This window comes from Amphiura filiformis, chromosome 2, assembly GCF_039555335.1.
Source record: "Amphiura filiformis chromosome 2, Afil_fr2py, whole genome shotgun sequence".
Lineage (NCBI taxonomy): Eukaryota > Metazoa > Echinodermata > Ophiuroidea > Amphilepidida > Amphiuridae > Amphiura > Amphiura filiformis.
The window spans coordinates 17,151,107-17,167,180 of NC_092629.1; the positions used below are offsets into that span (position 1 = coordinate 17,151,107).

General features: G+C 40.4%; 2 protein-coding genes across 2 annotated transcripts; both read left to right on the plus strand.

Moving 5' to 3' along the window:
* Window positions 1–7,063: 7,063 nt before the first annotated feature.
* On the plus strand, window positions 7,064–7,834 carry LOC140138679 (uncharacterized). The gene has a single exon (XM_072160427.1). It carries the CDS (start codon window positions 7,064–7,066, stop codon window positions 7,832–7,834), a length of 771 nt encoding a protein of 256 aa, XP_072016528.1.
* Window positions 7,835–7,919: 85 nt separating this feature from the next.
* On the plus strand, window positions 7,920–8,753 carry LOC140138686 (uncharacterized). The gene has a single exon (XM_072160437.1). The coding sequence runs from the start codon at window positions 7,920–7,922 to the stop codon at window positions 8,751–8,753; it is 834 nt and encodes a 277-aa protein (XP_072016538.1).
* Window positions 8,754–16,074: the final 7,321 nt, after the last annotated feature.

A 16,074-nucleotide genomic window follows, 5' to 3' on the forward strand; every position in this document is an offset into this window, starting at 1 on the left:
TCCAATAATTATTTTTATCCTGGTGATCGGTCGTTTGAGTATGATTTATTGGAGTTACCTTTGTTTTTCTCTCCTTTTTTTTTGTTTGTTTGAAGATTTCAATAGAATCTTAAATCTTCAATATAAAATTGAGAAAGAAAAAAAGACTGGTTTGAGTATACAGGCATGTTTCTTTATAGTCATGATAGTGGGTAAAAAAAAAAAATAAAGGAAAAAGAAAGAAAAAAAAGGTTTTGTTTTTGTTTTTTAATTCTAAATTTTCTGCACAATTTTCTTTGGCGGGAGTCCGGGTTGTCTATTGTTTTTTCCCAAATTTAGTTTTTTCTCATGCCAATTCTTTTTGTCCAGTCAAATACTCGCATTAGTATCGAGTATGTAGTGCTGATTACTTTCGTGATCAACACATGGGGTCCTTTCATCTTTCCTGTTTCGGTTTCGGTTTCCGGTTTCGGTTTTGGATCTCATTGTTATTTAGAAGTGTTAGCATGGTACGTGTGAACAATCCTTTTATTCTAGTCTTTTGTTGACTACAGAAAAGTTGAACGAAGATAACTTCTGTTTCGGTTTCGGGAGTTATGTTAATTTCTGACATGAAAAACGTGAGATGAGAGGGTTGATGCTAATCTAGACAAAAGAAGTGTCTAAATTTTACGGTCGTAAATTCGCGATAAAGTGTACGGCTTCAATTGACTTGCGTTGGGTGTATAGGTACTCCAGCCTAAGCGGGAGTATCTCCTGAAAATAACCCAGCGTCGAAATATACATTAACATGATTAATATAAATTAATCAATAGTAATCAGTGTTGCCAAGAATTACGTATACTTGTTAATCCAAAGCACATTTTGCTTCACCGGGCCGCACTGACTTGGCCGCGTTTGGAAGAGGAGTGCCACCAAAGCGTAATATGTACAAATTTAAAAATTACAAGTACATTTTCTACATATCAATCTTTAAATTATTAGCACAGTCCTTATAATAACGGTGGAGCGCCTTGATGAGTAAATGATAGCATACCAGTGAAAAATCCCCAAAACTCAGTCAGTGGAGCTCCACCCGTACATGTCAATAGCGTCATTATCGATTGGATAGTACTGCATATTTCGGTTTAATCTTCACTAAGCGGGTTTGTGGCTGAAAAGGTCACGGTGAATTTGCCGTGGACAAAACTGCACTATGTATGAATACACAATTGTACGCTTGGTGACTGTTTGCAATAATCATGGTAATACTAATAGGCTTCCACTGGCACACAGGGTGCAATAGAAGTTCATGTGTACAATTGTACACAATATGTACGCCACTATGTGTTGCGACCAACGCTCTGCAGGGTCTATTGTTTTATTGTACACCACATTTCGCCATAATATATTCTAGAAACGCTTGCTGTTAGAATAAGGAAAATTTTAATTGTAATTATTGCACAGGTCACGGCGACCCTGTGACCTTTCCGGAAAAAGCCGAGTGGCAGGTTTTTCAAATAAATATTTTCTGTGTAAAAACTGTACCATCAGATAGGTAATGGAATATATGAATATTAACTGTACATCTATCACAACAATTTTTGATAACAACTTGCGTCACAATTGATCTAGTATAGAAGGTAGATAATTTATTTCAATCTTATATACGCCATTTTTTTGTGGAATTAAGTGAAAATTAATTCTATAAAAACTGTATTTTTTTAATGTAATTTTCACATTAGACCCGACAAAAGATTACCGTTTTGTTGTTATGATAATCTAATCTTTTGATTTTTTAAATAAAATTAGGGGTCTAATGTGGATTTAGGATGCAAACTGGAACAATCCAATGCCTTGTCAAAATCATTTGCTTCAAAATGGAGTTCGGATGCACTTCGTAATACAACTTCCGCCACTGCGGGAAACCACATGCACAGCAGAGCACATGGCCGATATCAAAATCGATTTTATGTATTGTGTATGTAGGCCTATTCATAGGACCCTCGTATTAATTGTCTCTATGCGCTTGAGATATATACAATATAAATAATGGTAGCTTTATTATAATACACATTAATGTTTTAAGCAGATACAATTCCAAAATATGATGCAGTAATGAAGTTGCGATTTATTAATATTATATGTATAAATTTTCACGATGAGACTATCAAGTTCTTCGTGGTCGAGCGGTCTAAGGCGCTGGACGTATGGTATACGTGATACTAGCCAAAGCGGTGAGCCGTGAGTTCGAACCCCGCCTCTGCCAAACTTTAAAAGAATTAAAATTAAAATTTTACTTTTTAAAAATTTCATATTGGGGAAATGTGACTGGGAGAATTTATGTATGGCGTGGAGTGGTGTGGTTTTATTGTTTCCGATTAGAGCGCTGACATATTGGAAAATGTTGCCAATCAATATTCATGAGAGTGTACATTCAACGTCCAGTTTGCAAAATTGGGTGAGTTGTGTTTGGTAGGTGTGAAATACATTTGACTGGGCGTTTTAATTACGTAACGAATAAAGGTATTGACATAGTCGAATGGCTGCCCAGTGCTGTTATGTGTTTAGTTGTTTATTATATAGGCCTAATAATTATTATTAAATGTATTCATCATTCCTTTCTTTTCCCTTCTCTGTACTTATTCTTTCCTAGGCCTACATTTTATCACTCCCTCGCTCTCATTGTCCCCTCTCACCCTCCCTCTCGCATTCCCATCATTTTCCTTATATTTCTATTTATCTACTTGTCTTTATTATATCTTTTATTTCTCCTTCCTCCAGCCCTCTCTCATTCTCCATATCCCCTCCTCCCCTCTTCCTCCCTCACCCCTCCCAAGACTTCTCACAGAGGTAAATCTGTCCCTCCCCAACCCCCTCCCCTCTTTGGGTACGCCACTATTTCTATACCAATCTCCTTAAAATAAAATTAAATGGAAATTTCTTAAAAACAACCTTTATAGGCCTATACGTATACTTACATGTATACGTATAGCGATTACCATTATAGTGTAATATAGATATATGGACTGGACATGGCAGCCTTCATACATTCTAATGTGTAATCGATCACCAAGAGCATTCAATTTATTTAAATGAAACACCTATCGTCAGGTGGGTGGTAAAGATGATTGCATCGACAGCTAAAGCCTCCTTATAGTCTTCAGACCCACACAAGCACACATTTGGGATACATGAGTACAATGGTACCACTTTACACATGACTGCCCTTACACATGACTGTAGTGTGGTCACTTATTGATACTCGCCTGTTGTGTAGAGCGTTAATATGATGCCGGATCAGTGACCAATTTAATGGCGGAACCCTTTATTCGAAACAATGGTACCACTTTTATGAATAGCCTGTCACAACTTCTAATCGGCATCAAACGAACAAAAGATTATATAATCTATTGCGACTCTATTTCTATTTAAAAGCTCTTTGGTTGCGACCGACGATATGGTTAAATCACTGGTATTATAGGCCTACTGCATGTACAATTACTTGGACCGTAGTGTCCCTGTTGAAAAGGTTGCAGTGTATTATGGTATTCCACTCGTTTTAATCTGGAAACATAGTGAAAATAAATTGCTTATGTCCGAGGTAATTCATCTGCTATAGACGAATCCAACTAGCCAAGTCATAGTCAGGATTTGGTCGGCCACCAACCTGGTGTTTTGAGTGCCCAATTGTGCAAATAAAAGCCGCTTAACACCTAAAGAAGATGCAAGGACGAGGCGGGTTAATAGAATAATATATACAATAGAGATAATTCCGCAGGTAATCCCGTCGCATCTATTCATACATAGTCCTTTTGCTCGCAAGTAGATCCATTTTTAGCGTTTGATATGGTGTATGCATAGATACCGCGTGTAGTTAATCCGATTATTATATGGCACTTCAACAGCGAATAGACCATGTAGAAGCTGTGTGTTTTGCCGACGGGAATTGTATTGTGTTGTATAACCATTCATTTGTCTACCTGTGTTTTCGGGGAAGGTGTAACACGGGTGATGGAATGCAGTTTAAAATTTCCGCCAAGGCCGAATCATTTCACATTTTTTCCCCAACTAAAGGCTGCTAGTCATGTGTAGGAATGCGTGGATTTGGATTCGTCTATAGACGAATCCAACGAGCCAAGTCATGGCCAGGATTTGGTCGGCCATCTTTGGTTTCCCGCTAGCACCAACCTGGGGTTTTGAGCACCCGATTGTGCAAATAAAAGCCGCCTAACACCTAGAGAAGATGCAAAGACGAGGAGTGTTAATAGAATAATAATATACAATAGAGGTAATCCTGTCGCATCTATTCATACATAGTCCTTTTGTTCATCCATTTGTATTCTATGAATAGATACGACGGGATTACCTGCGGAATTATCTCTATTGTATTATTCTATTAACCCTCCTCGACCTTCTCTAGGTGTAAGGCGGCTTTATTTGCACAACTGTTGGAACTGTATTGTGTTGTAAACTTCTTTTGTCTACCTGTGTTTTCGCGGAAGGTGTAAAACGGGTGATGGAATGCAGTTTAAAATTTCCGCCAAGGCCGAATCATTTCACATTTTGGATGCATTATAGCCGGCGGGGACCCAACTAAAGGCTGCTAGTCAGGTGTAGGAATGCGTGTATTTGGATTCGTCTATACTAAAATAATGAGCGAAGTGCGTGTGTCGGGGTGTGTTTGTGGGTGTCTGTCTGTCCGGCTATGCGTTTCGCCGCGCTTCGACGCATCGATCCGATATTTCGGATATGGATAGATATCGGGAAAAGCATGTTTTTCGGCTGGTTTTGAAGGTCATCGAAAAAAAAGGCAAAAATCATAGATTTCAAACTTTGTCCGATCGGGCCCAAACTTGGTGGGTGGAATCCTTGATACGAGGGGAATATGTACGCGAAATAAAATCGCGGTCAACCGAGGTCAAAGGTCATCACGGAGGGTTCAAATTTCAAACTTCGTTCGATCGGGCTTAAACTTGGTGGGTGGAATCCTGCATATGAGGGGAACATTTAAAAAAAATGTAATCAAGTTCATCCGAGGTCAAAGGTCATCCAGAGGCTAAAATTTATACTTCACCCGATTGCCTTAATACACTTAGTGAAAGTAATTCTCCATATTACGGGAGCATGAACAAAATCAAACTGAGGTCATTTCAGGTCAAAGGTCATATGGGGTCAAATGTTAGAGTATGCCCAATCGGGCTTAAAAGTGGTAAAGAAATCCTCAATATAACATGAACCTCACAGCTACGGGTGAATTAGTGTCCTTAATGTTTACAATTAAGTTTACAACAATTCATTAATTTACTGTTTAATCATGCTAATTGTATCATTCATTTTACACATTTTGTTTCACAATCATGCTAGTTAACTAGATCAAGAAATTCATAGCTAATCAATTTACAGTCCGGTCCGACACTTCCTGACAAAGCAGCATGTTGCCTGCGCAGGCAACATGGTATCCCACAATGTAACGCTCTATTTCAAATAGAATCTCTTTTATAGACCATTATTTCTTGGTTTAGAGAAATAAGTACGTAAAATAAATAATATTTGATACACTGTGCTACTGATATCAGTAGTATTTTAATTAAAATAAAGATTATTTCAATATTGAAATTGAATTTTTTTTTTAAACCTTACGAAAATGTTTTGTTATTTAAATTATTTTCTTCCATGTGATTTATTACGCCCAGTGAAAAATTGTCAAATTATATTAAACTCATGTGTATAAAAAAAAACCTTTCCCCCGATCTTTAATGAAGTCACCATGAACAATGGATATCTTCCATAGAGGGATAATGTTTTTCAAATGTCAAGGCTAATCAATTTGAAGCCCATACTCCCCCTGTATTAAGGCTTTACCTATATCTTCCATAGCTGGTGTGAGTATTTCAAATGGAAGTTACCCAATTGTCTATTGCATTCAAAGATCATTCTCCCTGTGTGGAAGATTTAGCTAAATCTTCAACAGGGGTAATGTGGGTTTTAAATGGTATAGCCCGTTAGGCCTATGTTGCTTGCGCAGGCAACATGCTGCATGGTCCAGCAGTGTTTTCTGAGGAGGCAGACATTCATCAGCACAATCAATAATACATTGCCCAACATGATTGAACATTGTAGTTTGTCGGGTGGCTACTCGGGTCAAGTGGTTTGGGTTCATTGCCCAGATCACGCGTCCCGAGTAGCGGTACGTCTTCCAGTACTACGCCAACTCAGTGAAGAAGTGACCTCGGATGAGGCACGAAAATTCCACTCGTAAGTGAAATTTTACTATTGCTTGTGTGAATCAGTTTTAAATTGTTCTACATTATGTCTACGCCACAGCAGTTAAAATTACATTCCGTCTCGAAAGCGAACATGGCCGGATGGCGACTAAACTAGTCAGACGTATGGAATTTCTGGAAAGGAAATCGGCCAGATTTAGGAGCCACCTTCATTTTACTTTACATTGCAAACACCACGGTGTGACCCCGGCGAGCCTTAATTTGAAATCGTCAGTGAAAGGTGTAACAGCGGAAAGGATTTTACAAAGGGCTCAACATCAATTAGTAGGGGAACGGATCAGACAGATCTATGCTACGCTAAATAACATCAAACAACAAATCGCGGACATAGATGAACAGTTGTTTACTGAGTTGCCTATGGAGACGTACTCGGAAGTCAAAGAGTGGGTCGCGCATGCGCACAAAGCCGAATGGGACAAGTGCAGATCACGTCAATAAACCAAATTTGCTCGCTTGTCATCGAGTGATAAACAAACCAAAACACGGGATAAAAACCGCCCGATTGTTCCAGTTAACCAGCAGGAGCATAAGGAAGTAACAGATGGGTGATTAATAAGTCAGACAAAGAACTAACGGATTCGGAGTTGTCAGTGCTTCAAAAGGGACTCAAGTACGCGGTAAGTCCATCCAAAATCCCGGTAGTCGAATTCATCACCGGTGTTGAATCAGCGACCAAATTGATAGGGCATGATTCGGACGAGGCGTCGCGTTTGAGACTCGATTGTGTGGATATTTTAGAACATGCGAAGGTCCCTGACAGTAATATTTCCAAAGAGGAAAGAGCAGCGCTTCGTGATCTGAAATCAGACAATAATATCATGATCCTCCCTGCCGACAAGGGAAGGGCCACTGTGGTAATGAACAAAACCCCGTACCAAGACAAAGCCAATGAACTTTTAGCTGATAAGAACACGTATGAACTCATTAAGAAAGACCCCACCGCCAAGTATAAAAATCTCTTGGTGGATCAACTCAAAGTCCTCAAAGACGAGGAGTGGATTGACTTTAAGTTGTACAGACAGCTGTACCCCACCACGGCTGTTGTACCCAAGTTCTATGGCCTTCCTAAGGTCCGTAAACCTTCGTGCCCCCTTAGACCGATAGTGGCGAGTCGCGGTTCCATTACGTATGACACAGCTAAATTTGTGGCCAACACCCTGTCCCCCCTTGTTGGTAAATCTGAAAGACATCTGCAGAACAGTGAGGACTTAGTTAACAAGATATCTAAATTCACTCTCGGTCCCGATGAATGCCTTGTGTCCTTTGATGTCACAGCCCTCTTCACGTGTGTTCCGGTGGATGAAAGTTTAGTGATTGTTAAGGACTTGTTAACAGCTGACACCACCTTAGAGTCCAGAACTGATCTTAGCCCACAGCAAGTTACTGACCTTCTGAGCACCTGTCTTAAAACCACTTACTTCGTTTACAACGACAAGTTTTATGTTCAACGCGAGGGTGCGGCGATGGGCTCCCCCGTAAGCCCGATCATTGCGAATCTCTTCATGGAGAACTTTGAAGAGAAGGCTCTTCGATCGTTTGCTAATCCCCCCCCCCAAATACTAGGGGCGCTATGTCGAGGACAAAGCTGAGGTAGATACGTTCACTCAACATCTGAACTCTGTACACCCATCTATCAAGTTCACGGTTGAACTTGAAAGCAACAATGCACTCGCGATGCTTGACACCCTAATCACTCGTGCTCCTGACGGTAAGCTGGTCTTCAGTGTCTACCGCAAAAGTACCCACACCGACCAGTACTTAAATTTCTCCAGTCACCAGCCATTGGAACACAAGCTAGGAGTGATTAGAACTCTGATTCACCGCGCAAAAACTTTGTTATCTGACAACACTCTTCTTGAAAAAGAACTTGATCATGTCAAGAAGTCACTGTCCATATGCGGATACACCAAATGGACCTGGACTGCGCCGAGCAGTAGGAAACGGGACCCCAAACCTCGCAGGAGTGACACCCCCTCCAAAGGTCACGTCTCGTTACCCTACGTTCAGGGCGTGACGGAAGCGATAAACAGGAAAATCAGGAGTGCTGGTGTAACTGTTCATGTCAAACCCTCGAACACCATCAGGAGCATGGTGGTGTCGCCCAAGGACAAAGTAAAGACACTGGACCGTACGGGGTCCATCTATCAAATCCAATGTAAAGACTGTCCATCACAATATATAGGTGAGACTGAAAGAGCTCTCGGAAAAAGGGTTTCCGAACACAAAAGAGAGTCCTCGCCGGCTGGAGGACATATGAGATCTGCTAGACACTCCTTTGACCCTGGAGAGGTCAAGGTGTTGGACAGCGATTCCAGGTGGTTTCAGCGAGGGGTTAAGGAAGCGGTGTACATCGCAGCCTCCGAACCGGACCTCAATAAAGATCAGGGACGCCACCCCCTTCCAGCCGCCTACAAGAGGCTACTCGGGTCAAGTGGTTTGGGTTCATTGTCCAGATCACGTGTCCCGAGTAGCGGTACGTCTTCCAGTACTACGCAAACTCAGTGCTGAAGAAGTGACCTCGGATGAGGCACGAAAATTCCACTCGTAAGTGAAAATTTACTATTACTTGTGTGAATCAGTTTTAAATTGTTCTACATTATTGTAGTTTGTTATTACATTTTTAATAATAAGCACTTTTGTTGTCTAAAAAGTTCAGACGAGGTCGTCTTATTCATCCAATTTTCGAAATACACAAATGTTTGCATGCAATACCCTCGTTTGCCCGGGTGTGGGGGCGCTTCCTGGTTGAGGGTGTACGGGGTGGGCCACGGTTTAGGGTACCTTGTCAGCGATTTTGGTATTGAGCAAAACACATTGGAGCAACTTTTTGTGACAAATAAATTAGTATGCTGATGGGTTGTAAACAGCAATATTAGAGAAAGTCAGCTTCAAAAAGTTCGTGTGGCACCATCCCGTACAAATATTTGCGAAGACCCCCTCCCGGGACTTCAGATTTGTACTTGCACTTATAGCCATACGGCCGGTGAGGTATTTGCTGATGGTAAATTAGAAGTGGCGGAGTGGACTTTGTCAAACTATCCTTAACTACATATAACATGGACATGGTTACAATTTTTATACTTAATTTACCCTATTCCCGATTCCAGAAAAATACAGCACTATTTTTTTGCAAAATGAAACATAGCTTATCATAAGTTATAACTAACTGGTAATAAAAGTCAAACTTAAATATTTCGTGAGAAATGCAATAGATTATGTGTATTTAGGTTTTTTTGGTACTTTGGGTAAGTCAAGCTGAAAGACTTGTACTAAGACTAATTTCAGGCCATGCGTTCTTTTTTTTTTTTTTTTTTTTGAAAACGCATTTTCTAATCTCATTGATAACCAATTATCAAAAATAACACAATACTAAAATTAATTGCAAGCTTAGAGCATTTACTTAAATCTTGAATATCAAGACTTGTGTCAAGACCTTGGATTTTGTGACTGGAATTTTTTGGCCCATGTCCCTCAAATAAATATAAAAAAAGAATAACCCAACAAAAATTGACATATGACTTTATTATCTGTTAATACTATACTGAATGGTTATGAATTAGCTATATTTCTTTACCAAACAAATTAATCAAAAGAAATAGTGCTTAATTTTTTCTGGACTCTAGTACAATAATTTCAACTTATATATCAGAAAACCATACAATGTAAGAACCATTTTTTCATTTCACACTTTTTACCCAGGGAGCAGGGATGGTCCACCTGCATCGGGAAGATATAAAAACCTCATGGGTGTCAAACAGTTCAGTGGGGTCAAATAAACACCCCTAGGGTGGACACGTAAAAAAATCTTCTGCACGGGGTCTACAACAGGGGGGGTCACGTGTGGGGGTCCATTTTAGTAATTTTTGCTCAAAGTATATCGTGTTTGGTGTCAAATGAAAGGAAATTTAATTTCAAACACAGAAAGTGGTGTTTGTTTTGTCAATTTATCATCCTGCAAAGACACTATATAGTAACGGATGATTGAAACGCTAACATGGTTAGGCCTGGGTGCTTAATCTCGCCGATTAAGTCTGCGGCGTGCCCCCAACCCAAGACGCAGACCCAAGCTGATGCGCCTATGCTGAGAAATAAAATACTGTTGCGATATGCACTAACAAAATGTGTGTCTGCTCGATGAAAAGCCATGTTCAGTCACCCGTTCATCGGCTTGATCGGCCCAACTCCTACATTTCTCGCAACCGGCTTATAACACTTGACAACAATACCCTAACAAATTAGTGTCCTTGAGTGCGTTAATGAATGAAACCGATGTATATTCTTTGCCGGATTATATCGACTGATCCGCAAATTGCTCACGGTGAGTAAACTCAAGTAAGTACTACAATAAACATTAATATAAAGGTTTTGAGTAATGAATGGCAAACCGCAGAGCAAGAAGATGGCAAGATGTTGCGAACTCGATGCCCATAACTGCTCGCGAATTCGCAACCAGGTATATGGCTACACTATATTAATTCATCGGCGTGCTGCGGCTTGAAACTGCAAGACGCAGTAGAGCCATCGAAATGCTGCGAGACGACGCAGAGGTAATCGGCGAGATTAAGCACCGGGTCCTTAATGAGGCTATACATCGTGTATATTACTGTCCCTATCTAGAATACTAGAAAATGCTAAAGGTGCCTTAAGACTTCCAGCTATTTCAGTGGAATGTTTCATTCTTATAGGAACTATTTTCTGTAAATCCTTTGTCAACATGACCATCATCTATAATATATGGATGATACTACATGTACATTCACATGCACATCAAAGCCAACTTTGTACCTCTTGTCTTAGAGTCCATTAAACGTACTAAGCTTAGCTACATTGTGTTATCATGACAAATGTTGAAGTCATACAATAATATCCTATTGGATGTCTTCTTCAGATCCAATTTCTTCTTCATTACTTGACTCCAGTTCACCTGCCAGTTCCATTTCCAAGTCTTCTTGCAGCTTTGCTCGACTACCGTCAGGATGTCCTCTGCCGATTCAGCCGATATTGCAGCGTCTGGATGCTTTTGAACACTTGCAATTTCTCTGGCACCCTTTCCTGCAGGAGCAATTGGTTCCTTTTGACACATTTGGTGGCCATGGTGGATTTCACATTGCTTGTGGAACTACGATCTCCCCCTCTAAAGTCCATCCACATTCCTTTGTGATGTATGCTGCTTTGTCTATGATGCATGCATATGCTGCTCTCTCCAGGTGAAGGCGAAATACATCCTCGGTTGGTGGTAATCTCTTCAAGTTAGTAGTATCATTCTCCAGAAATTAATGAGCCCTGAGCTCTGTAAGACTATTACACCGGGCGATGTCATTGCTGGAAGAGCAGACTGAAATGAACAACTGCTGTGCCTGGTCAATGACGTCATCTGTCAGGTTGTGGTCAGCCTCTGCAAAACTAGCAAGATGATCCAGTGGAACAGTCTTGCTTTTCTCTAACAATGTAGGTTTTCCAATGAAGAAACGGTAGCTGGCCGTAATGTCTCGTTCACTGAGACTGTGGATCAGTGGAAGGGCCTGGCACCAGGGGTAGCGCTAACATGCACCATGGGGTCATAGGCGCATTCTTTTAGCATTTGGCGCACATAATTACCATTTAGAGGTTGCTAAAGGGTCAATTTAACCCCTTATATCTATTGTTTTGGCTCCATAGTTTTACAAAATGTGCAATTTTTGATCCCTTGTTTGAAAACCCAACGCTACCCCTGCCTGACACAGATCTGTATCTAGTTTGCCTGCTATTTCATGGATAAAGAGATAGCTCTCCTGGTCAGTTTTCATCCAAAACTTTCCTAAAGCATGGTCTTAATATAGATAGTAGGAGATGCATAACCCAACAACATCAGTGTCATTGGTGTAGATTACTATCCGCTTCACACCTCCCACTTGAGTAGCACAGACAGCATGTAGCAACATCCGTGTATCTGCTTCTTCATGAGTTGACATTAGTTGCTTAACTCAGAGAATATGTAAGGAAGTAATTACAACTTCTCTGCTCAACTGCAATCTCACTTCCATTGGTCAACAGGGTGCATTTTTGTTCAACACGGAAACCTCCTGCAAGAAACAACTTCATCGATCCTAGAAATGGGTTGACCATCTCATCACTGACCCACTTCTCACAGAGGTACAGGCAATGCTGATTTGTTGTTAGATACGCTGAAAAAGCTATGGGATCAGGTGCACAAAATTGGCTGCTCACTTCATACACTTTTCCACCTGTTTCAGCCCATCTGGTATACGCTCTGTAGACTTCAGGTTGTTGGCATAATATCTGTCGCAACAGAAGTGTATGCTCTCTGTACGTTGGGATAGATTGGACATTAGTGATCGTCTGTATTGGTCAGCAATATCTGGAAAAGGAGCATCTCTGTTAAATGACCACTTGCGAATGACAGACAATGCATCAACAATCACACTGGGGCTAACAATGGAATATGTGGGACGCCAGATATCTTCAGCAGGTTGCACTCCAGTCTCCTCCTTCAGGGCTTTTCAGTATTGACACAAGCTCTCAAACCCAGGGTCCATGCTTGCTTGTGGTCAGAGAGAGGGAGAGAGAGGTGACCACTACTGAAAGACGCAGATATGATGCTACATTAGGCTATATGATCACTGGCATGTCCAGGATCTGTTCCTGCGGGTATCAGAGGGGCTTTCAGGGTTATGCGGGGGGCTTAATGGCTAAAATCGCCATAAAACGGCTGATTTTACATGATTTTTAACAAAGTGCAGGGGGGGGGGCTTCAACCCCCAAAGCACCCCCAGACACGACACTGATGATTGCTAGCTGGGTCAAGGACTGGGTTGGGTAAGGTCAATGGCGTCGGGTCTCTGTTACTAGGCAGAGGGTACTCAGGATAGAAAAAGGTGTCAATTCTAAAGTAGGAGTGGGTCAACAAGAACGTGAATCGATCGTGAAGAGGATCTAGTTACTTGTTATCTATCCAAAAACATGGAAAGAATGTGAAACAGCACATCAGATCAGTGTATTGATTGCAAAATTTAATGAAATATGATACCACACATGCCATATATGCTCAGCTCTACTTCATCTGATAACCCCCCCATTATCCAGAGCGCCCCCCCCCACTACACACACACCCCAACATGGTGCCCTAGCCCTAAGTCCAATCAAATGTATGGCATAATTTTAAGCATCAATTTACTAATCTTTGTGCAAATAAAAGGTGATTTTGTCACATTATAGTGCACTATATTACATATTACGCTGCAAAATTAGGTTTTCAGGGGGCAAATTTTGACCCCCCATAACACCCCCTGTGCAGCTGATTTCAAAACGTGTCCACCCTAGGGATGTAGCCTATAGTCCATAGAATCCGTCTATATAGGACACGTTTTTATATCTTGCCAAGTCAGTTTGCATCAAAATATGGGGGTTTGCTCCCTGGGTACTAGTCACTAGTGTGTTGACAAACTGGATATTGATTCTTTATTATAAATTATAAACATATCTATGGGGGCCGTTATTGCAGACAGGTCATTCTAGCACTAATGCCTCGAAAATACAAAATGTAAATGTGACATTTTATCTGATAGTAGGCCGTGTTTGATCTTATCACTTGCAAGGTACTTTGCACGATACGTCTTTACAAAGGTGCAATTCCTGATACTTTATGATTTTGTAGATATTTTGATTTACCAAATCCCTGATAGTGCCTTTAAACCCTCTGCCGTTTGTCTACTACATGTAAATATGTCTATATACTACTATATAAAATGAAGATATAATTTTATTATACACCTTATTGTCAAATTACGATTATTATAGGTAGCAAAACCAGGATTACAAGAAAATAACTAACGGGGATTGATACAATCCATTATTTTATGGAGCAGCAGTATCAGTTAAGGTTAAATACCACTAATTGCTGGTGGTTACATAGTTGACAGGGGTAACTACTAATAATTGCATGCAAAATGTTCTCCTATTCAGAATTTTCACAATTAAAAGCCAACATTTTGCCTAAAATGACCAAAAGGAAAATTGCTTTCAATGGCAGTTCGTCATCGAAACCGAGAGTTGTAAAAAAAAGCTTTCGAATAACATGAATAATGAAGAAAAAACATACCATTAGCAGGCATCAAATCTCAAAATGCAAATTTTGCAATTTTTCTTTTTCAGATGGCATACAAACAAATATAGTTCGTCGTCTTATTTCCATGCATCGCCTAGACCTAGTACATGTAGTAGTGGTATGTAACCTTAACTAATAAAGCTCCCGTAGGATTGCTCCCTACTTTTCTCATCTCCCCTTCTCCCCTCATTCCTTCTATTATCCATTCACACACCCCCTATGTCTGTCACTCACTCACTCACTCACTCATTTAATGTAATTAATTTAGTGATGATGTCATCATCTATATACACGAAACAATTAATAACGAAGTGTTCATCTCACGCATTCGATATTATTGTTTTTAATCTCCGTGTTAAACTATAGCGAAATTAGTGCTTTCCGCTCATCACGATCGTAATGTTACCTTGACAACAGGACGAGTAGTTCCGGTAAAACCGTCTCTATTCTGTCGTATAACACGGCACAGACAAGGGAATACGCCAATCAGCTTGGCAAGATTATTATATCAATATTGTCTATTCTTAAACACTTGCGAAAGTTCCTGCAATCTCATTGGTTCTTAGCCGTGTTATATAACACGATATAGCACGGTTTAACGCGTGCGTGTTGAATAGATACGCGTTCGCGCTGTTTGAACCAATCGAATGTGCATATCAACAAGAGATCGATTCTAAGCCCTAGATATTTCCTAGTAGAATGTAGAATCTAATTTGATTAAAAATCGGCATAGTTGTGACTAATATTTTTTATTTGTATCGAAGTGTCTAAGAATAAGAATAAAGATTTTGTTTTTTTGTCGCAGTCGTTCTACTTAAAATAATCATGTCGAGCGAGTTTTTAAATAAGACTATAGATGCACGACAGCTGCAAAAAATAAAAACAATAACTTTACTACCGGTTACAATGGTACCGGTTAGTGTCCTATAGTCTAAAACATAACTGTTTATCGCTTCCTATGTATCATACCCAACATACCCTGCTAGTATATTTATATACACATGCACACCGCTTATACACATTTTTCATAGCCATATATTCCTAGCATCTGAAGATACTAATACCAACACATTTCTACTGCAGATATTTCTATCATTACTTATTTTACGGTATTATGTTTAGCATAATCTCCCATGCAGGAAAGCAAACATAAACTTGATATTCCAGACATCAAATCATTGGATATCAAATTAAAAAGAAAAGAAAACTTATCATTTACAAAACTCATCGCTGTTTAGGGGCTGTGCAATAATTATGAGTCCTGGGGAGGGTAAAATTGGGGGGGCAAGAAATTTTGGCGAGCCAAAAGGGGGGCAAGCAATTTTGGCAAGCCGAGAGGGGGGGCAAGCGATTTTTGGCACGCATTCACGGGGAGCCTTTTTAATAAAAACGCCTAAAAAGGCTTAGGAAAACGGTACGGAAACGCTTAAATATGCACATTTCCTGCTCGCTGCGCTCGCAACATACATTATGAGTCCTGGGGAGGGTAAAATGGGGGGGGCAAGAAATAATTGGCGAGCCAAAAGGGGGGGCATGCAATTTTTGGCAAGCCGAGAGGGGGGGGGGCAAGCGATTTTTGGCACGCATTCACGGGGAGCCTTTTTAATAAAACGCTCTAAAAAGGCTTAGGAAAACGGTACGGAAACGCTTAAATATGCACATTTTCCTGCTCGCTGCGCTCGCAACATACATACAGATCATTTAAAGTTTGGAATATGGGATCCC

Coding starts and splice junctions, on each gene's coding strand:
- LOC140138686 (XM_072160437.1), top strand. CDS start 7,920: ATGCTTGACACCCTAATCACTCGTGCTCCTGACGGTAAGCTGGTCTTC.
- LOC140138679 (XM_072160427.1), top strand. CDS start 7,064: ATGATCCTCCCTGCCGACAAGGGAAGGGCCACTGTGGTAATGAACAAA.